General features: G+C 53.7%; 1 protein-coding gene and 1 long non-coding RNA gene across 7 annotated transcripts in view; one reads left to right on the forward strand and one right to left on the reverse strand.

Annotated features, from left to right (window-relative positions):
* DAB2I (DAB2 interacting protein) overlaps window positions 1-21,022 on the forward strand; it is a 217,053-nt gene that overhangs the window by 72,676 nt on the left and 123,355 nt on the right. For 3 of the 6 annotated variants that reach the window (XM_011750484.3, XM_011750487.3, XM_011750485.3), the window contains exon 1: window positions 11,960-12,117. The exons of 2 other annotated variants lie outside the window; for them this stretch is intronic. In XM_011750484.3, coding sequence (XP_011748786.3) covers window positions 11,994-12,117 — 124 coding nt within the window. In that variant the 5' untranslated portion in view covers window positions 11,960-11,993. Of the gene's footprint in view, window positions 1-11,958; window positions 12,118-21,022 lie in introns of those variants that run through there. One more of the 6 variants, XM_011750491.3, reaches the window with a different exon arrangement.
* On the reverse strand, window positions 5,785-7,021 carry LOC139358213 (uncharacterized). The gene is made up of 3 exons (XR_011612837.1): window positions 6,931-7,021; window positions 6,108-6,233; window positions 5,785-5,897 (listed from the first exon to the last, which is right to left on the reverse strand). It is a non-coding gene; the product is annotated as an uncharacterized lncRNA (long non-coding RNA).

The raw sequence follows: 21,022 nt of genomic DNA on the forward strand, positions 1-21,022 counted from the left end.
GTTAATAACCCCTCCCTGCCTGCAGGACATGGGGTGCTGAAAAAAAGGAACAGGCTGCAGTTTGGACAAAGCAGATTCAGGTCTTTATTGGGGGCTGTGGTCTCAAAGCCTGAGAGAGAGCAACAGGTGGGCGAGTGAGGCTCAGTGCGGCCCACAGATGACTTGCTTCGGAATCACCTGTGGGCCCACTGCCCGCTGATGAAAAATGCAGACTCCTGGGCTGTTCCGCAGACTGGCTAACCTAGACTCTGCCGGGTGGGCCCAAGTGTCTGCACTTTGACCCACATCCCAGGGGACTGAAGCGTCTTAAAGTCCGAGATCTGAGGTTCTGGGCATCCCCTTCTTTGTACCAGGAGAACAGGGGCCCAGAGGGCATGGGGTAGGCTGGCCCACGTTGCCTAGGAGACTGGAACCCTATGCCATACCACTCAGGGGTCTACCCTGGACATAGTCCCAGGATCCCTGGGAGTCCTGGGTGATGCCTGGGGCAAGGGGGACTTTATCCTAGGGCTCCATAGCCCAGCAGGGAGCAGTGCGGATCAGCATCTGCTGAGGGCTCTCCGCTGCTGTGTGGGCCTGGGCGGGGCAGCGGGGATCTACAAAGAGCCCACCGTTGGGGAGAGGCAGGTGTGGGCTTGGGTGGGAAGGCGAGCCTGTTCGTGCATGGGAGCCTGTGTCAGGGGGGCGACAATGAGAGAGGGAGCACCAGGAGGACACAAGAAATGCGATGTCAGAGAAAGCAGGCCCAGAACATTGTGAAACTTCCTTACGGCTTCCCAGGGGCAGAGGCTGCAGGGGAAGAGGACAGAAGGCTCTGTCACCCAGGCTGCCTCCCCAGGACTCTCAGTGGGATTAGGGTGAATTCAGGCCTCCCCGCCTCCCCCCACACCATGTCCTCTGGGCTTTTAAATAAGGATCAGTCAGAGGTCGGCCCCTCCCCAAGTCCAGCATCAGAGTCAGGAGGGACTAGGGGTTGGGCTGCAGGCTAAACTCCAACCCCAACTCTCCAATTGGCCCTTCCTTACTTTGCCTGCTACAGCTTCCTCAGTTGCTGGGAACCTGTGGGCAGGCCTACGGTGTGGGGTGGGGCCCGTCCTGAGCCTCTTGGCCTCTGACTTGAGAGTGGGCTGACCACTAGCTCTCTTGAGGCCCTTCTGCAGGTCCCAGTTGTGGGAAGGCAGCTTCACTTTCATACTGTCTCAGGGCAATGGGGGGCTGGTTTGGTAGTGAGCTCCCTGTCACCAAAGGTATGCCAGACAAGACTAGATGAATTTTGCTTCCTCTTAAGCCTTTGGTGACAGGCTAAAGGGTGGGTCCTGGGCCATCCCCTCTTTATACTCCATCTGTCTATGTTAATCGTTAATTGCCAAGAGAGCTCCTCCTGGGATGGGGTGAGTCCCTAGCTATGGGGGATGCTGATTTCCAGGATGACATTGAGCTTGTTTTTCTTGGCCCCAAACTTTCTGCTACTTCCTGTTTGAGCAGGTGCATAAATTATAGGGGCCCAACCCTTCCTCGTTTCCCTGGTGGAATTTTCAGACAAAATGCTCTTCCCAGGATGGGAGCAGGACTGTTCTCACTCCCAAGGGGATTTGAGGAATGAGGATGGCAGAAGGTCCATGTAATTCCCACCTACACGGCCTTAGGATGCCAGCTATGGGCCAGGTGGGATCCTCAGGAAGGGCCAGTAAAGGTGAGAACCGTGGCTCCGGCAGTGCTTGCCTCTCCTCTAACACCAGCTATGGCTCCCATTTATGTTCCAGACTGGACACAGAGGCTCTGAGTGTCAATACCCAATGGCCTTGAACAGCCACCCAGGCCAACCCCATTTTGTAGGAGGGGAGGCTGGGGCTGTGAGCCAGAGGAGCCTTGTTCAAAAGCACATAGCAAAGTGAAGGCATTTATTCATCCATTCATTTATTCACCGAGTGCAAACTCTGTGCCAGCTCCTTCATGGTCAGGATTTGCACCCTGGCCTCCTGACCATCCTCAGCTGCCACTCAAAAATAAACTTTCCAGCCTGCCATCCATGTGTCACACCAGGCTCCATGAGGTAGATCAGTTGTTCCTGGTCCCACAACCAGCCAGCCTTCCTTCCTTCCTTCCTTCCTTCCTTCCTTCCTTCCTTCCTTCCTTCCTTCCTTCCTTCCTTCCTTCCTTCCTCCCTCCCTCCCTCCCTCCCTCCCTCCCTCCCTCCCTTCCTTCCTTCCTTCCCCTCTCTCTTTCTTTCTTTCTCTTTCTTTTTTTTTGACAGGGTCTTCCTTTGATGCCCAGGCTGGAGTAGAGTGACACGATCATAGCTCACTGTAGCCTCAACCTCCCTGGCTCAAGCAATCCTCTCACCTCAGCCTCCCTAGTAACTGGGACTACAGGCACACACCACCATGCCTGGCTAATTTTTAAAATTATTATTATTGAGACAGTCTCACTCTGTCGCCCAGGCTGGAGTGCAGTGGTGCAGTCTCAGCTCACTGCAACCTCTGCTTCCTGGGCTCAAACAATTCTCGTGCCTCAGCTTCCAGATGGGATTTCACCATTGCTGGCCAGGCTGGTCTTGAACTCCTGACCTCAGGTGATCTGCCTGCCTCGGCCTCCCAAAGTGCTGCGATTATAGGCGTGATCCACCGCACCTGGCTTTTTTTTTTTTTGTACAGACAGGGGTCTCACTATGTTGCCAGGGCTGGTCTCAAACTCCTGGGCTCAAGTGATCTTCCTCTCTTGGCCTTCCAAAGTGCTGGAACCACAGCTTGTTTTCTTAAAAAAAAAAAAAAAAAAAAGATCAGGAACTTTGAGCCCAGCTTCCTTCATTCACCTCGTTCATCACACATTTATTGAGTGCTATTCTATGCACTGGGCATATGGCTGTGAACTGGACTCACAGGGATCCTGTCCTCATTAACGTTTGGGGAGACAAATTAATGAACATCTGAATACACAGATTAGATAGTTTCAGGAAGCGATAAGTGGAAGAAAATAAAACAGGGCCGTGGGATATCATGGAGAGACTGGGGCAAAGGCACTTGAGATAAGATGTCTAGGGAAGGTCTCTGAGGGTGTGACATTTGAGCTGAGGCCTGAATGACAGGAAGGGGCTGCCCATCTGAAGATCTAGGGTTTGTGGGAATGAGGTAGCAGGAACCAGAGATGCAAAGGCCCTGAGGAGGGACCACGTTTGGCACATTCAGAGATTGAAAAGGTATCAAGCTGAGTCTAGAACTATCTTAGCCAGTGGCTCCCCAAGAAAGCCACTAGAAAGCTCTTTTAAGAATACAGATTCCTTGGTCCTACCCATCAAAATCTGGATTCAGGCATGCTGGGAGGGGCGCCCTGGAATCTGTTTCTGAATGCTCCCAATGTAGTTAATGGCATGCAGTCCAGCCTCACACCTGTAAGCCTGCCATAAAGAGCCAGCCCCTTCTTTCATGGTTGCAGAGGGAGGATCAGAGAGGCACTGTGACTTATTCAAGGTTGCACAGCCACACAGTGACAAATCTAAGCCTCAAGCCCAGATCTCCCACCAGAGTTCTGTCCTTACCACATCTCTTCTTGCCTTCTGGAGAAGCTGCCTGGGCCTCACCCCAACTTGGATCTATCTCCCTGTCTCTTCTCCCTGATCTCACCCCTCACATAGCCTGCTCCCCAGTCCCCACTGTATCCTCTGCTCCAGCCTCACCATTTTACCCACTGTCTCCAGTACATGCTTTGCTCATTTCCATCTCTGGGGCTTTTCTCATGCTGTCTCTCCCTCCAAGAATATACTCTTCTGCTCTCTACCCAGTCAACTCCTACTCGGTCGTCTAGCTCCATGCCAGTGTCTCCTCCTCCAGGCAGTCTTCCAGGACTTCTCCCTCTTCCAGATTCTCTCAGTGCTGACTCCAGGTCAGATAGGCCCAACCACTTTTTTCGAACGTTGCCATCATCTCTCCCAGTGTTGCTAAGAGCCTGCTCTGGACTGGGAGCTATACTGATCAGCTCTGAACTGTCCTCTCAATGAATCCACAAATTAGTGAGAAAAGAAATAGCCAAGGCTAGGCGTGGTGGCTCAAACCTATAATCCCAGTGCTTTGGGACAATAAGGTGGGAGAATCACTTAAGGCCAGGAGTTCAAGACCAGTCTCAGCATCATGGCAAGACCCTGTATCTACCAAAAAGTTAAAAAATTAGCCAGGCATGGTGGCACACACGTCTATAGTCCTAGCTGCTCGGTAGGCTGAGGCAGGAGGGTCACATGAGCCCAGGCACTCGAGGTCGCAGTGAGCTATAATCCCACCACTGCATTTCAGCCTGGGCAACAGAGAGAGGCCTTGTCAAAAAAAAAAAAAAGAAAAAAAAGAGGAAGCAAAGAAGGAAGGAAGAAGAAAGAAGGGAAGGAAAGAAAGAGAAAGAAGTAAAGAAAGGCTGGGCGCAGTGGCTCACACCTGTAATCCCAGCACTTTGGGAGGCTGAGGCAGGTGGATCACCTGAGGTCAGGCGTTCCAGACCAGTCTGGCCAATATGGCGAAACCCTGTCTCTACAAAAATTAGCCGGGCATGGTGGCACATGCCTGTAATCGCAGTTACTCAGGAGGCTGAGGCAGGAGAATTGTTTGAACCTGGGAGGTGGAGGTTGCAGTGAGCCACGATCGCGCCATTGCACTTCAGCCTGGGCAACAAGAGCAAGACTCTGTCTCAAAAAAAAAAAAAAAAAAAAAAAAAAGAGAGAGAAAGAGAAAAGAAAAGAAAAGAGCCAGGAGGGGAAGCTTGTCAGTTTATACACAAGGCTTTGATCCACTATGTTATTTGACTCTTCCACAACCTCACAAAACATTTGTATACCCCTTTACACCTTAGGAAATGGAGGCACAGAGAGGTGAGGCACTGATATGGGGTCACACAGCAAAGAGGGCAAGGCTCATCACTCCAAATGCCGCACCTGGATGGGGGCTTCCTAAGAGCTGACTACGGTGGCCCATTCAGCTATCCTCCTCTGTGGGCTCTGCAGGAGTTGAGTAAGGCCCTCCCCTGGAACCTAGGCCAGTGCCAGCTACGAAATGGTTCACAGATGACCAGGCAGGCCTGCTTGAGAAGGGAGGGGGCTCAGTGACCTCACACTGGGATCATATGCCACCCCCTCTGGTTTCCCAGTGGGTGCGGAGCTGTCTGGGCCCATACTGAAGGGGGAGGAGGAAGCCCAGAGACCTGGAACCTCAGCCCCAGGCCTGGGCCAGGGAGAAAGGAGGGAGTGTGGGCCTCACTGGGGCCCGGGGCCCACCTGGAGCTTGGCAGCGTTTCTGGGTCAGGGCAGGGAGAGGAAGTACACAGAGAGAGTGGCTCCAGGCTTGGCCATCTGGGCTGAAATGCTGGCTGCTAGGGTTGGGGTGAGGAAAGAGGGCTGGGGCTGGGGCCTGGAGAGTGGATTAGTCTCCCCTGGGCCACAGGATTGGAGCCCTCAACTTCAGGGCAGCCAGTGTGGAGTGGAAGCCCAGGGCTCCTGTGGGCAGAAGGCAGCAGGCATTCTGGGAGAGGTGGTCTTGGCAGCTGTATTTAGGTTCCAAGGTGGAGCCCACCCTAATCCCCAGCCCCATGTGTGACCCTGGGTGAGTCGCTCCTTCCCTTGGCCTCACTTTCCCATCTTCAGGGAGAGATGCTGCCCCACCCTGACTGCTCTGTGCTGGGGTGAGAGAGTCAGCCAGACCCTCGTTGGTTGCAGAGTTGATGCCAGATTCTGCTTTGCCATGGGTTAGGGAGGGTCCTCTGGGCAAGCAGCTGATTTTGAGGGCCTCAGCTTCCCCAGTTCATCAGTTTCTCTCAAGGTTCCTTCTACCTCGGACATTCCGGGGCTTTATGACAGGCTGCCGACATGTACGAGGGAGATGTGCGTGTCCTCTTCTCTGGGCTTCCGGAGGACTGGAGGGGACCTGTAGGTGGTGGTTTGGGGAATGGGGAGATTTTTAGATCCTGATGGAATATCTGGAGGTGAGCTGAGCAGAGCTGTCACATCTCCATTTAACACGTGGAAACCTGAGACCCAGAGATATCACATGGTGACCCCCTCTTAGAGCCCTGGCCTCTCCCGAGGGCTCTGCCCTCGGCCCAGCCCTGGGTGACTTGATTGGAAAAGCACTCACACTCCCTGAGGCGCTGTCTGTGTGTGTTCAGATGTCCACGCTTGACTGGTCCCCAGCTTCCGCCTGTGTTGAGAGGGGCAGAGCCATCCAAGCCTGGGGTCATCTTGTCCCTGACTGCACCGTTTTCTGCAAAGGATGTCATGTCATTAAATATATCGGTGGCCTTTGGGAGGAAGTCTGCGGGGGGCGGTGGCAGCGGTGGTCGCCTGGCCAGCCTGGAGTGCTTTAGCGTGACCTCACGGAGCTTGTCTATGCTTTTCCCCGAATGGGGTGACCTGGCCCCAGTCTCCCCCTTCTTCCTAGTGAAGATCCTGCTCCTGGTCCAGCCTTATTCCTGGAGGAACAGTGGATGCAGGAAGTCGTCATTGCCTGCCAGACAGGCCACCTCCTGGGGCAGAGGCCATGACCTTAACCATGAGTGTCCCCTGTTCCCCCACCCCCACCCCTGCCCAGAGATCCAGAGACTGAAAGGTTGACACTGTCCTTGGAGGCGGATGTGTGCAGGACTGCCTGGCTGGGGACTTCACCGGTCACCACCACCCACCCTCGTCCCAACAGGAAACCTGACAGCTCTGAGCCTTCCAGACACCCATTGTGTGGGGACTGGTGTGGGCTCCGATGCTTCCCCTGTCAGGACTCCTGTCGCCCCTAGCCTCCTCCTGTCCCTTGACAAAGCTAGCTGTTAAAGAAAGTTCCAGACTGTTTCCACTCCCTGTCTCTGCATTCAGTACTGCTCAACCTTATGATCTTTGCTCCTTTCAGCCCCCTGGGTTCAAATCTTGCCTCCTAGTGCAAGCCCTGTGACTTTAGGGAACTCACCTACCCTCGTTCTGCCTCTTGACATTTCTTTTGGAGAAAGAAATAACCATCTGCTTCTTAGGATTATTCTGAAATTAAATGAGATGATGTGGGTAAAATGCCGAGAATAGGACCTGGGACATAGTGCATGCTAGATGCAGCTCAGCTACCATGATTAGGATTAAACCTAAACTCCACCCTCAAACCTCTCGAGGTCAAACTTGTAACCCTCCTCTGTTAAGAAGCCTTGGGTTTCTGTAGTGCCCCATGCATGACCATCTCTCTTCCCCTGGGGGAGGCTGGTGTTTGAAGATAACTGGTTGTGGTTGCTGTTATCATCCCCTCTGTACAGAATGGCCTGTCGATGAAGGCTGTGCTCTTCTGTTTTATGCTCAGCTGCAGAAATGGGTGATCTGTCTTAAGACTGGAGGAAAAACTATGCTTTATGGGCAGTTTAAGGCTTTTCAAAGGTAATTTTGGCAATACGCTTTTTAAAAATCTTTTTATCTTTTCTCATTGACCTCAGTCAACCCTGACACCCCAGAGGGATTCAAGACTGCCTTGGGCTAGCCTCCCTCCCCTGCATCTGGTGACCCTGCTGACCCAGCCCTGGCCTGGCCCATGATGTACCTGGACTTTCAGCCCAGCCCTGATGCCACCCACTGCTGCTTTTCCAGCAGGGATGCTGATGGTTTTCTGCCCAGAGGGGAATTTTTTGGGTCCATCCCTCCCTGGTCGTCACAAGTAGCCTCCTGTGTCCCCATTATTCAAACTGACTAGTGGGGTATACCAGGAGCCAGGAGGAGGGTGTCTGTCCTTGGAGTCAGAGTAGACTTTTTAAAGGAGGGGGTGCTTCAATTTGCAATTGCAAAAATGTGGAACCAAGTCAAATGCCCATCAATCAATGAGTGGATAAAGAAACTGTGAGAGAGAGATATATATGAAATATATATAAAATATATATATACACACACATATACATACAGATTGAGCTTTCCAGCCCTGCTGATGTGAAAGCCTCAATACCTATAGGGTACTGAGTGAGGGTGATTTGGGGACTGCAGCCCTGTCCCCCCTAAAGAAGCACATGGGAGGGGTGGGAGCTGGGCCTATTGAGGAGCCCCTCTGGAGGTGGCAGAATAAGACCAGACCTTTATTTATTCCATCATGTATATATATACACATATATATGTATATACAGACATATATATGTATGTGCATATATATATGATGGAATACTACTCTGCCATAAAAAGGAGTGAATTAATGGCATTCCCAGCAACCTGGATGAGAATTGGAGAATATTACTCTAAGTGAAGTAACTCAGGAAAGGAACACCAAACATTGTATATTTTCACTCATAAGTGGGAGCTAAGTTATGAGGATGCAAAGGCAGAAAAATGACACAGTGGACTTTAGGAACTTGGGGAATAGGTGGAAAGGGGGTGAGGGATAAAAGACTACAAATTGGGTTTAGTGTATACTGCTTGGGATATGGGTGCACCAAAATCTCACAAATCACCACTAAAGAACTTACTCACGTAACCAAATACCAACTGTTCCCCAAAAACCTATGGAAATAAAAAATTTAAAAAATAAAAATAAAAATAAAGGAGGGGATGCTTGAGCTGGGTCCTGAAGGGTAAGCAGGAATTCACCAGGTGGGTGCAGAGGGAAGAGCTTGGTGGCAGCCGTCCAGGTCCCACCAACAGGGCGAAGACTGGTAGTGGGAAAGAGTGTTTGGAGGATGACCAAGGGCTCTGGAATGGGTTGGGGTACAAGCGGGAGATGGTCGCTTTGTGGCACAGCTTGGTCTCTGAGAGTTTGCCTGGGGAGGCTTTTGAGGGGAGGGTGAAGGTGCTGTTGGTGGGGTTGCATCAGATCTGATTTAGCCAGCCCCAGTACCCACGCCCCTACTCACTAAACACGCATGTTTCCAGGCCCCATCCAGACCCACTGAACTGAGTGTCTTGAGGGAAACCTAGAAATATGTCTGTTCACTGAGCGAGGGTGATTTGGGGGCTGTAGCCCTGTCCCCCATAAAGCAGCACATGGGAGAGGTGGGAGCTGGGCCTATTCAGGAGCCCCTCTGGAGTGGCAGAATAAGACCAGACAGACATTTAGCCTTGTAGGTACTGAGGCTCTCACATCGGCAGGGCTGGAAAGCCCGATCTGTTGGTCTGTCACAGGAAGCAGTGGTAGTAATGGTGGTGATGGGCACTGGAAGTGGGCTTCTCCTGATCAGAGGGAGGAAACCACAGGGGCGCTGGCGGGAGGTGGGAGCAGCAGATGGGGAGCTAGTTCCTGAGCAAGATTGATTCCAGGTCCCCTGCTGGGCTGTGCAGGGAGCAGCCTTTATCTGCTCTGGTCTTGGGCCAGGAGGAGGGACACGGAGCTTGGGCCCTTTCTCTTCTAGCTCTGGCCCTGCCCCCTTCCCACTCAGTACCTGGCGAGTACCTGCCCCAGGCCCGTGGAGATGCTCGGCTGGGCTGGTTGGCGATGCCCATTCCCGTCCCAAGGGCAGAAATGCACAAGCTTCCTCCATTTCACTAGCTGACCCTCCTTCCTCCACAAGGCAGATGGATTGGGGGTCCATAGCTTCTCCCTGTAGGTAGGGAAACTAAGGCACAGAGAAGAACTTGAAAAGCTGAAACGGGGAGACCATGCCAGACCTTTGGAGCCCAACTGTGTTTACAGATGAGGTCCTGAGTTCCAAGTCACTGCTCCCTCTCCCCTCCACACATACTCCTCAGACATCTGAGGGCCCAGGCCAAGACCACTTGCCCACACCACTGATAACAGTGAGTTGACTGTGAGCCTCCTGTCCCCTCCAGGGGGGACTAGTACCTGGCTGATCAGAGGGTTCCTGCTTTGGGAAACAAAATGGGCCAGATGAACTCAGGCCCTGGGAGCAGGAGCGTTGCCCCGGCCCTAAGCAGGACTTCCTGGGTGGGAGTCCCTCACCCCCAGAACCCGTGGACCTGGCTGTGGAGGTTAGTCATCCCTGGAAGTGCCACGGTGTGGACAGGTGGCGCTCGGAGCCCCACCTGTGTGAAGAGGCGCTGAACTGGGTTCTGGTGGTTTGGCCAGAGGAGGATGCATGCTAAGAAGGTCCCCCCAGCTTGCCTGGGGACTGAGTGACTGCGTGTGGGCTCTGTCCATGGGCTTCTTTTTAAAGACGTTCCTGCACCATGTCTGCTGTGGAAAGGAGATAGGGCAATGCCTCCAAGCTTATCCAACCTGCAACCTCTACAGGCTGCATGTGGCCCAAGATGGCTTTCAGTGCTGCCCAACACAGATTCATACATGTTCTTAAAACATTATGAGGTTTTTTTGTTTTTGTTTTTGTTTTATCATCAGCTGTGGTTAGTGTGAGTGTATTTTATATGTGGCCTGACAATTCTTCTTCCAATGTGGCCCAGGGAAGCCAAAAGATTGGGCACCCCTGGCCTAACCTGAAGGAAGCTAAGGGTGTCCTCTTGGGCACCCTGGTTTTCCATCTTCCCCGTGGGATTGGAAGAGGGGACCAGGGCAGCTGACGGCTCCGGACTTCCCAGACTGGATTTGGTGGAGTAACACCCCTCCTGCCCCTCCCCCCTGGTCAGGGAAGGCGCCTGGCTTCCAGCTGTGAGACGGGCTCCTCCGGACTAGGGGCCCTCCCCGCTGGCTGAGAGAGCTAGGGAGGGGGCTTCCTCTGTGACGTGCAAAACCCGGCCTGGATTTCTGCCGAGACGGCCCGGCGCCCTCCAGGGACCCACCTTTCTCCCACTGTTCTGGAAGAAGACCCCCAAGACGGCTTCAAGCACCTGCGGTGACTCACACTCACCCCCACCCCTAAGTTTGAATGTTGAGAGCCCCAGGCTAAGACCACTTGCCTCTGCCACTTTCCATGTGGCTGAGGCAAGACCTCCTTGCCAAGGCCTCAGTTTCCCCCTCTGTACTTCAAAGGGTGCAGCTCAGGCAGGTGTCTTAATAATTTAAACGACGAATGTTGCTAAAGGGATAAGGGGCGGGGAGAGGGAGAGATCACTGTGGGCCATGGTCAGGGAAGGGTGGAGGAGCTGGGCCCTGAAAGGGTGGACTTTGATCAGGTGGAGAAAATAGCCAAGAAGGCAGTCCCTGCTGGCAGCACAGCAAAGAGAAGTGAGAATTAGGGAGAGCGGAGGTGAGGCTGGAGGGGACTTTGGTTGGGGCAAGATTATTTGGGGTCCAAATAACAAGGAAGGATGTTTAGACGTATTGCCATTGTGCTCTGGGGAGCCATGGAAGGTTCTTCAGCTGAGGAGTGACTTGGAGAAAGCTTTTCAGCCAATCCAATGGAGGGAGTTGGCACCTTTCCTTATGCCACCCTGAGTTTCTGGTCCCTACAGTAGGGTAGGGATTATTCTGCCCCGCCTTCAGTGCTTTGAGTGCTTGAAACACACACCATAATTTTAATTATATAAAAATGACATGTGTATCAGACGGGGCAACCTTTAAAATGTAAAGAAGAGGCAAGTATCCTGCATCACAGGGAAGTCTTTCAACCTGGCTGGGCCCGGGCCTGCGGAGCAGTCAGGGTCCTTTCTCAGCCCAGCGAGCCTGGGGCAGGAACGCACACTAATTGAAGGTGACGGTCCCCACGCGTGCATCCTGCCCTGGGCTCCGGAGGGCGCACAAGCAGGTGTGCACCGTCTACCCGCGCTGGCGGGATTGGGTGCCTGGTGCGCCCTCAGGTCGACGGTCGAACCCTCGGGCGCGGGGGTAGGAGCCAGGACCCTCGGGGGAACCCATCTGGGGTCCCGGGGAAACTCCGGGCCGCCTCGTCCCGCTAACTCCAGGCCGGGATTTCTCCCGCACTGACTTTCCGGGCCGGTGCCAGCCCGGCCTCCCGGTCCCCAGCCCCCGCCGCGGGGCCGGCTGCTCTAGGAGCGGGAGTGGGCAGGAGGCGGAGGAGGAGTTTGAGCGACTTTGTGGGGCAGCCTGGGCCTTGGCGGCCGCTCGGGCGAGCGCGGGAGAACGCGGGGGCGCCCGCCGGGCGGTCCGGAGCGGCCGATGGGGCCCGTGTGAGCGCGCCCAGGCCCGGCCCGGTGCCCGGCGGGCGGCAGCATGTCCGCGGGCGGCAGCGCCAGGAAGAGCACCGGGAGGTCCTCCTACTACTACCGGCTGCTGAGGCGGCCCCGGCTGCAGCGACAGAGGAGCCGCTCCCGCAGCCGGACCCGGCCTGCCAGGGGTAGGCGCCACCCCGACCCCTGACCCCTAGACCCTCCCAAGGCCACTAAGCCACCTGATGCCCTGGGATGCTAGGGACCGGCATCTTCCTTCCAGCCATTTGCCGGGGGTTTTTCTCATCCGCCCCTTCCTGAGTCTCCGGACCCCCCACTCCTCCCGCTTCTGCCTAGTCCTCCTCTCTCCGGGGGAACCTGAGGCTCTAGGGTCTTCTTTTAAGCCACGGGCAGGGAGAGGGGAGCCTGGAATCTTTCTCCGCACCTCAGATGAGACCTCCTACCCCACTGTGCCTCAGTTGACTCAGCAGCCGGGCAATAAAGTAACCTAGGGTGGATCTTGGCTTTCCCACACCTTGCCTTCCCAGCCCTGGCCGCGGACTTCTTTCTTCCATTTCCAGGAACTTAAGGGGCTCCCCACTCTTGGGTGCTTGGACAAGTGGGTGGACCTCAGGGAAGGAACCGGGACCCCTCGAGCGGGTGGGCGCCAACTCCTTTGCAAAGTTTCTCTCCATCAAGCTCATGAGGCAGGACGAGACGGAGGGGGAGGTGCGAGCAGCATTTTCTTTTTCCAGTAACAGGATCCTCGGCTGGAAATGCGTGTGATCCAGGGGGCTGCGTTTGGGCGGGTGGGGGCCGGGACTTCCTTCCCTGGCGGAGTGGGAGGGAGGGAAGCCCCCTGGGAGGAGGAGGCCTTCAAAGGGGCTCTGGGGAGGCTGGAGTCCTGGGCAGAGGTTCAGGCCCACCGAGGGTGCCCGTGGGGTGGAAGGGAGGAGAAAAGACGGCGCCTTAGCCAGGACCTGGGCCGAGTTGACACCATCAGGTCATCTTGAAAGTGGGAAGCCGGGCCCTGTGCCAACAAATGCCATGCAGGGGCCGCATTCCCACCCTGCACGCTGCCGATGTGTGACCTGGGCTGAGCTGCCTCAGAACTTCAGTTTTCTTGTCAGTGTGAGGGTAAATGAAGCAGGCAGGCAGTGTTCGTTTGCTTCCCCATTCCCACAGTCAGGACTGAGCAGCAGTCCAGGGCTTCCTCAGAAAGTGGTGAGTTCCCCGTGCACAGAAGGGTTCAAGCTGAGGTTAAGGGTATGCACAGGTGTGTGCTGGTAGTTCAGTCCTCAAGGGTCTCTCAAAGCCTGTGATCCCCCAGCTCCTGCCTTTCCTGAAGTCTTAGTAAGTACAGAATTAACAGTACTAAGCCTTTAGTACTCCCTCCCCCTGGAGGGAGTACTAAAGACCTGGGGAAAGGCTTTGTCTCAGAGGTTCAGGTTTTGATTCTTCTATCTCTGTCCTTCAATTTAATTCTGTACTTTCTAAGACCTGGGGAAAGGCTTGTACTATCAATTCTGTACTTACTACCTCCCCCTGGACTTGGTCTGGGAGACTGGGAATCTGAGCTCAAGCTTTGTGACTTTGGGCAAGTCATTTCACCCCTTTCTGAGCTTAGTTTTCCTGGTTGTGAAATGGACCTGCCATATGCGGAGGATTCAGTGAAGAAACTGAGAAATGGGAGCTGTGAAAATGCCCAGTACTGTTTAGACCATCCTGGGGCCTCTCCTTCTGCACCCACCTCACGTCACCTCACCCCCTCCGCCCGCCCCCCCTTGCCTCAGAAGTGCCCTGCATGACCTTTCCCTCTTCTCAGCTCAGCCCAGTTCCATCCCTGACTGTAACAGGAGTCCCACTCCTGCTCAGCTGACCGGGCAGGGGATAATCAATGTGTCAGGGGCTGTCACCTGAGCCCCAGCTCCCAGACCCCACATGCACAGGATCACTGCTTTGTGTCCCCGCCTTAAAGGAGCTCACAGCCTGCAGAGAGTGGGGAGGAGACTGTCTCTGAACAGAAGTTATATCTGGGGAAACCAGGGAGAGCTTCACAGAGGAGGTGACGTTTGGATGGGATCTCACAAAATGGATAGGATTTCCCTTGGCAGAGGGAGTCATTGAGTCAGATCTGAGTTCAAGCCTCAGCTGTGCACACAACTATTCTTCAGCCAGTTACCTCTCCAAGCCTCAGTGACCTCGTGTTGTCAGTGGGGCTAGCAGTGACAGGGTCATGTGAGGGCCAGAAGCCAGTGCCCGGGACTAAGGCTGAAGCTGAGGGTGAGCTACTGTCCTCTCTCTGGACAGAATGAACAGACTGTGCAGTCAGGGAGAAGGAAAACGACTTGGGTGTTGAGGATAGAGTTCCTACCGGGGTTGGGGAGGAGGGTGGATTGGGAAAGGGGCTGGGTCGGTGGGTGGGGAAGGGCAGGCAACAGTAGTTTGGATTTGATAAAGGGCTTTGAACTTTGGGAGGCCAAGGCAGGAGGAATCCCTGAGTGCAGGAGTTCAAGACCAGGCTGGGCAACATAGCAAGACCCGGTCTCAATATTTTTGTTTTTGTTTTTGTTTTTTTTTAATAAAGGCATTGAGTGATGAGGAGTGAGTTAGAGCTGCAGCCAGGGTGTGGGGTGGAGGCTGGAGGCACCCTGTCCTCCTTGGTGGGAGGCAGCTGGGGCAGCCATTGCCCTCTCTCCACTAAAGCCTCAGACACCTGACTCTGCCCCAGAGCCACAACCACCTGCTGAGGGCAGGGCCCCACCCAGGGAGAAACTCAGGCTGAGGAAGCTACCCCGTGGCCTTTGAGCCAGTCCCTTCTGACCTTGAACTTCAGTCTCCCTATCCATCTGGGGACTTGGTCCCATCGTATGGTAGCATCAGACCTCAGAGGAATGGGTGGTGCCTAGCATCTCAGCTTGGATCAGACTCTTGCCCCCACACCCTTTCTGGCCTCTGGCACTAGTATGGAAGGAAAATGACCAAGAACTCAGGCTGCGTATTTGTTCAGAAACAGAAAAGTGCAAGGAAGAGTTGGTAGCTGCCAGGTTCTGCAACTGGCCAGGTTGGGGGAAGGGACCAGGGCTTTGTCCCTGGTAGGGCTGTGAGTGAGGGACAGTGTCTGCAGTCTCCCTAGTTTGACCCAATAAGGGGCTTAGGCTCTACCCTTTTCTGGGCTTCCGTTTCCCCGTCTGAAGAACAGGCAGAGTGAGACCTGCTGTGGTAGGGGGTAGAGCACGAAGCTGGAGGGTAGCTGGAAGTGGGTTAGAAACACTGACCTTCAGAGGGCGAGGGCCATTTGCCATTTCCCACTGTATCCCTGACTCCACCTGAAGGCTGGGCATGCCCTATGGATCTGGGGGGATCCTGTCCCCCAAAGGGTGTCATAAGCAAGGTGCCTCCCCACCTAGTCACATCAAGAAAAGTTTTGTCTCTGACCCATGTTTCCCCAGGGCTGCTAGGAGAAACAGAAATTTTCCTGTAGCCCTGGATAAAGTTCTGATCCTTTCATTCAGCCAGCCAGCAGCTCTTAAGCACTTACTATGTGCTGGTCTTCAGCTTGGGTGCAGGGGCACATGGAGATGAATCACATGTGCTCCCAGCCCTCGCCAAGCCCCCAGTCTGTAGGGGAGGCCAGCTTGTTGGGGTGCACGAGGGCACAGGGCTCTTTCTAGGGGACAGAGCAGTGGTTAGTGGGAGGCAGGGGCTCTATTTCCAGCTCAGCCTCGGACTGGTTGTATGACTGGACACATCATAGGACCTCAGTTTCCCCATCTGTCGAGGGGGGTTAATCCTGCTCTGCTGCCCCTTGGAATGCCTATACCCATAGCCATGAGGGGTTTTGATTATGTTATTCATATTTTCATCTGAGTTTTTCTAGGGGTCCAGCCACCTGCCAGGCCCTGGTTGGGAGCTGGGGATTTTGCAGATGTTTTTTTCTTGAGATGGTCAGGTCCTCCTCCGTGCCTGTAGGCAACCCTCTTGCATGCCTCTGTATCTTGCCTGCATGGTAGAGGAGGATGGTTTCACACAGCTGGTTCCTAACCAAGAGAACAGTTAGGTAAGGACCTGTGTGCCACCATGGGGGGTGGGTAACTTCTCGGAGGACCCTGGCTTTTTTTTTTTTTTAACGAGACGGAGTTTCGCTCTTGTTGCCCAGGCTGGAGTGCAATGGTGTGATCTTGGCTCACCACAACCTCCGCCTCCTGGGTTCAAACGATTCTCCTGCCTCAGCCTCCTGAGTAGCTGGGATTACAGGCATGCGCCACCACGCCTGGCTAATTTTGTATTTTCAGGAGAGATGGGGTTTCTCCATGTTGGTCAGGCTGGTCTTGAACTCCCAGCCTCAGGTGATCCACCTGCCTTGGCCTCCCAAAGTGCTGGAATTTCAGGCATGAGCCACGGCGCCTGGCCGGGACCCTGGCTTTGATAAGGTCTGCAAGAGGCCTCTGGGGCAACAGCTTGGACTCCATGAGTGGGGCGAGCCTGAGAACAGCCCTGAGGTGGGGGGTTTGTGGTTTCCCAGTTTTCAGATGTTGTGTTTTGTGGTTCCCCAGTTTTCAGATGTTCCCTGAAAGGGCCCTAGGCCTGGCTCTCTGCCTGCACCTTGGATGAGACCTGTGAAATCATCATTATGCCCTTTTCTGCCTTGTTTCTTCTTCTTTTTCTGCTGAGACACAATCTCTCATTTGGGGCTTGGCCCTAGCCTTTCCAGTACCTCCTCTTCCTTACATACCTCAAGGATTGGGGAGCTCACTCCCTCTCAGGTCGTGTAATGTGGGTAAAAATGGCTCCTTTTTGTTATGACTCCTGTGTGCCGCATGCCTGCTCTGTGCCTGGCAATGAGCTCAACTCTGAACTTGCCTTGTCTTATGCAGTGTTCAGAACAACACTGTGAGATGGATACTGATAATACCCTCATTTCATAGGTGAGGAAACTGTAGCCCAGAGAATGAAAGCCTTGCTCAAAGCCACACAGCTCAGAAATGGTGGAGCCCAGCTCTGCCCACCTCCAGGTCCTCAGATTCACCTTGCGATATCCATGGGCAGGCAGACCTTTCTGAGGTCAGGCCCTGACTTTGAGAAGGCCACCTCCCTTCACAGCTAGTGACTCCACTGGGTGTTCATGGCAATCGTCTCTCACAATCTTGGTCAAAGCTTGGGAGGGAGGCAGGGGAGTGGCCCTGCTGGCATCTGGTTGCCTCCTCCACCTGCCTGGGATAGCTCAGGTGGGACCTCCCTGGCCTGCCCCTGCCCCCTGGATCCTGCTGTCACTCATGTGCTGCCAACCATGCCCTTTCCTAGGGCATGTGACAGGTCTCAGGGCCTCAGCCATGTTTCTCCACCAAAGCCCTTAGTGCTGAGGGTTCAGAGTCCCCTGGTGTGAGTTCCCTGGAGTCTGGGGAGATAGCTGAGGTCTAATCCCCAGAGCTTTCTAGGTCCTTGAAGGAAGCCACAGGCCCCAGTGAATCTGCTGGAATGTCAGCCTCTTGCCTTTGTCCTTCCTGACCCACCCTCATCACCTTTAATAATCAGGAAGAGAATAGCTCCCTTTCACCAAGCTGAATGTGTGCCCAGCCCCATGCCAAGAGCTTCCCCTGATTACCTCATGTCGCATCTCAGCTCTCTAGTCCTCCTAGCTGGTAGGGGTTATTGTTGTTACTTTCCTTTGCCAGGTGAGGAAACTGAGGAAACCAAGCTCTGGGTGTGATATTTCCCCTGCATTTTCCTCTCAGGGTGGTGAAATAACTGGTTTGAACCCAGGCCACTGGACTCAAAAGCTCATGCTCAGAAGCCCCAGGGCTCCCTCTAACTTTCTTGGTTGCTGCAACTCAGAGAGCGCTGGAATGGACCCAGGTCATGCTCCTCATCTCAGTGGTTCAGGTTTTGGTTCTTCTATCTCCATCCTTCTGTTTAATTCCATACTTACTAAGACCTGGGGGCACGGGGTGGGGGGCTTGGAGCCTATTTGCCCAGCTACTGAATGGGGAGGTTGGAGAGATGGGTACTTGTGGTTCCAGTACCAGGAGCCAACTGTTCCCCTTGACAACTGGGGAAACTGAGGCCCACAGAGCCAAGACCACTTGCCCGTGGTTACCTAAAGACGTTCATGAGAAATCCAGACCTGGAGCTCAGATCCCTTTGTGTCCTGTTTTGGTGTTGGCATAGTTGGTTGCTTTCCCTAAGATGAGTCCAGATAGGGAAACTGAAGTGCCCGGGCTCCTCACTGGGTCTTCTTGGGGGAGAGAATGGTGATTCAACTCCCGTGTACTGTTGAACTTGACACACACACGTTCACATACCAGGTTGCATACGTGTTTTGCTTTAGAAATGACATGAAGCCTTGTGACTATTTTAAAGAGAAAGGCAATGGCTGTGATATTTCCCCTGCACCTCCCTCTCGGGGCCACTTGGTTAAATGTCAGGAAAGGGAGAGTATTTCCTGGTCAGGAACATTCAGAGCTTGCTGGGAGCTGAAGTTTTGTTTTCCATTAAGTAGGTATTCAGGGAGTCTATTTCCCTCCGCCTCCACTGCTGTTTCCCGGGAAGGTTGCGCTTGACAGTTGCAGGGAGGAGGGGTTTGAGAATGAGCAGCCGAGATGCCCATGTATCGTGTGCCCGCTCTAGGAGTGGCGGGGTGGCTATTTTTAGCCATCCCGATTCAGTAGAGGCATTTCAGCGTTTGTTCAATATTTAATTATCCATCTGAAATTGGCCCATGTGGCCTTCAGTTTGGAAGCAGCTCTCTGTGCTGTGATTTCCCAGTTGCATAAATAAGGAAGCTAGGGGAATCTCAATAGCCCTCCAAATAATAATAATGGAAAAAAAAGGTAGACTCGGTACTCAGCAAAGACAGGCTTGGTTCATCGGTCTAGACAGACCACCTGTATGTTAGCAGAGAAGTGCCACCGAGGATGCCCATCACGCCCTTGGAAATGCGGCAGTGCTCAGTCTCCGAATCTCAGATCCACAACTGCCTGGGTTTTATTGGGGATGGGTTTTCCTCCCTTCGCCAGGTTCCTGTGTTGACTTTGACAGCTGCTGGGTACCTGAGAGGTGGTTTGGGGATTTTGCTTTTGGAAGTCTTGTTAGCTTTTATTTCCCTCTTCTCTTCTCTGTGACAGATAGGAGAGTACTGTCGGCATCTGGGCTGTGCTGTTTCTTTTTCCTTGGCCTTTGGAGGCAATGTGCCAACATAGCTGTGAAATGAACAAGGCAGAGCACAGGGAGGGAGATGTGGGAGCCATGAGGCTCTGTCTCCCTCGCCCAAGCCCCTGGCTGATGAGGCAGAGAGGGGAGAAGAGGAGAGAGTGGGGCCCAAGGGTGCTGGGCAGTTGGAGATGACTCCTTCCTGGTTGGCATGGGGATTTGTGGACTTTGGTTTGGAGATTGGAAACCAAAAAATTGGCAATCTGGAATAAGCTTGGTTTTCTATCCATGTATACCTCTATTCTGGGGACACAGAGTTTGGCCTGGGAGTGTGTACAGAGTCCTGACTAGGTCATAAATGCTGTGTGACTGCAGACAAGTCACTGAACATCTCTGGACTCAGAAGCACATGTAACAGATAGATATGACACAGCATAGGATGTCATTATAGGCTGGGAGAATTGTCATTATTAGCTGTTCATCCAAAGTCTGAGGGGTTGCTTGCAAATCAGTTAGGGCTGATCTAGAAAGAAAACGTGATGCCAGTGGGGATTGGACCCACCTTGGTGGTTTCTTGGCATCCCTCCCCTAAGAGGCTGCCATGGGTCTCACTGGTACTTGTTCAGAGCAGCAGAGCTTTAGCGCACCACCTAGTATGTGCAACCTGTGTGCCAGGGGCTGCCATGGCAGATATAGCCGGCCCCCGCCCTTGGGAGCTCAGAGGCCAAGGGGAAGGTAGTCTTAGCATAAGGTTAGCAGATGGTGTGACTAGAAAGGTAGGCAGGGCCTTGAGCGATGAGCAAAGAGGGGAGAACAGCCCCTGGCAGGCTACTGGGAATCAAAGGAAGTATTTTGAAAATAGCAGGAATGGTAACAGTGATCTCCATGTCTTGAGCACTTACACAGTGCCAGGGGTTCTCCTAAGTCCTTTACATGCATCCTGCCTTAAATCGTCATTCTCCCAGGTAGCGTTATCAGCTCCATTTTGTAGATGAGAAAACTGAGGCTCAGACTGATTAAGTGACCTGCTCAGCATCACCTAGCTACTGAGTGGCAGAGTCCAGGATGTTTAACCCTCACTATACTTACCAGAGCTGTGATTTAGGAAAAGAACTCTTAGCGACCCACAAGCTAGACTGGTATGGTGCAGGGAGAAGAAAGTGGGAAGAGGGAGCAGGGAGGCCAGTCCGCTTCCTGGGGAGTCTTGAAGGAGGCCAGCAGGTGCAGGATGGGGGAAGGCAGAGGGCTGGTGGAGAGGAGCTGGGAAGTTTGGAAGGGCTGACACAGGAGAGAGGCTGCCGCCATCCGAGGGCCAGTGCTGGCCTCCTGCCGTGATCTCCCCCTGGCCTGCGGTGAAATGAGGACTGTAAGGGCATTACAGCGAGTTTCCCATAACATCCATTTCACTTCAGTAACCCATTTTGGTGCCTCTTTTTTTTCTGAGATGATGGTCTTTGGATTCTTTGAGGTTAGAACATTCCTTTTATGTAATGCATAAATGTCTAGTATGCACCATACTAAATTGTGTTCATTTTTTAAAAACATCTGTATTTGGCAAGAAAAGAAGTCAGTGGTTCTATGTGGCCCACCCTTGTATTATGTTACTTCATAGGTTTCATTTGTAAACATTGAACTAGTTCCTGGAATTCCCACAGGATGGTAGGCTGACACCCACAAAGGAGAAGTCCAGGCGTTGTCCTTACAGCGAGAAGAGTGGGAGATGGTGGTGAGATAAGCCCCTTGGAAAGGTGTTAAGAAGGGGGAGGATGAGGGTCAATGAGGGCTGGGGTGGGGTGGGGGCCCGGCAGGCTGTGGACATGGCTGATGGGCCTGCCTTGGATGCTGATGCTGCGGGGGTCGTGGCATCAGACTGGGCAAGGGGGGTCTTTAGGGAGCAGCTTCAGGAGAAGGCGAGAAAGGTGCTGGAGGCTGCAGGGGATCGAT

The sequence above is a fragment of the Macaca nemestrina genome, chromosome 14, assembly GCF_043159975.1.
Source record: "Macaca nemestrina isolate mMacNem1 chromosome 14, mMacNem.hap1, whole genome shotgun sequence".
NCBI classification, from domain to species: domain Eukaryota; kingdom Metazoa; phylum Chordata; class Mammalia; order Primates; family Cercopithecidae; genus Macaca; species Macaca nemestrina.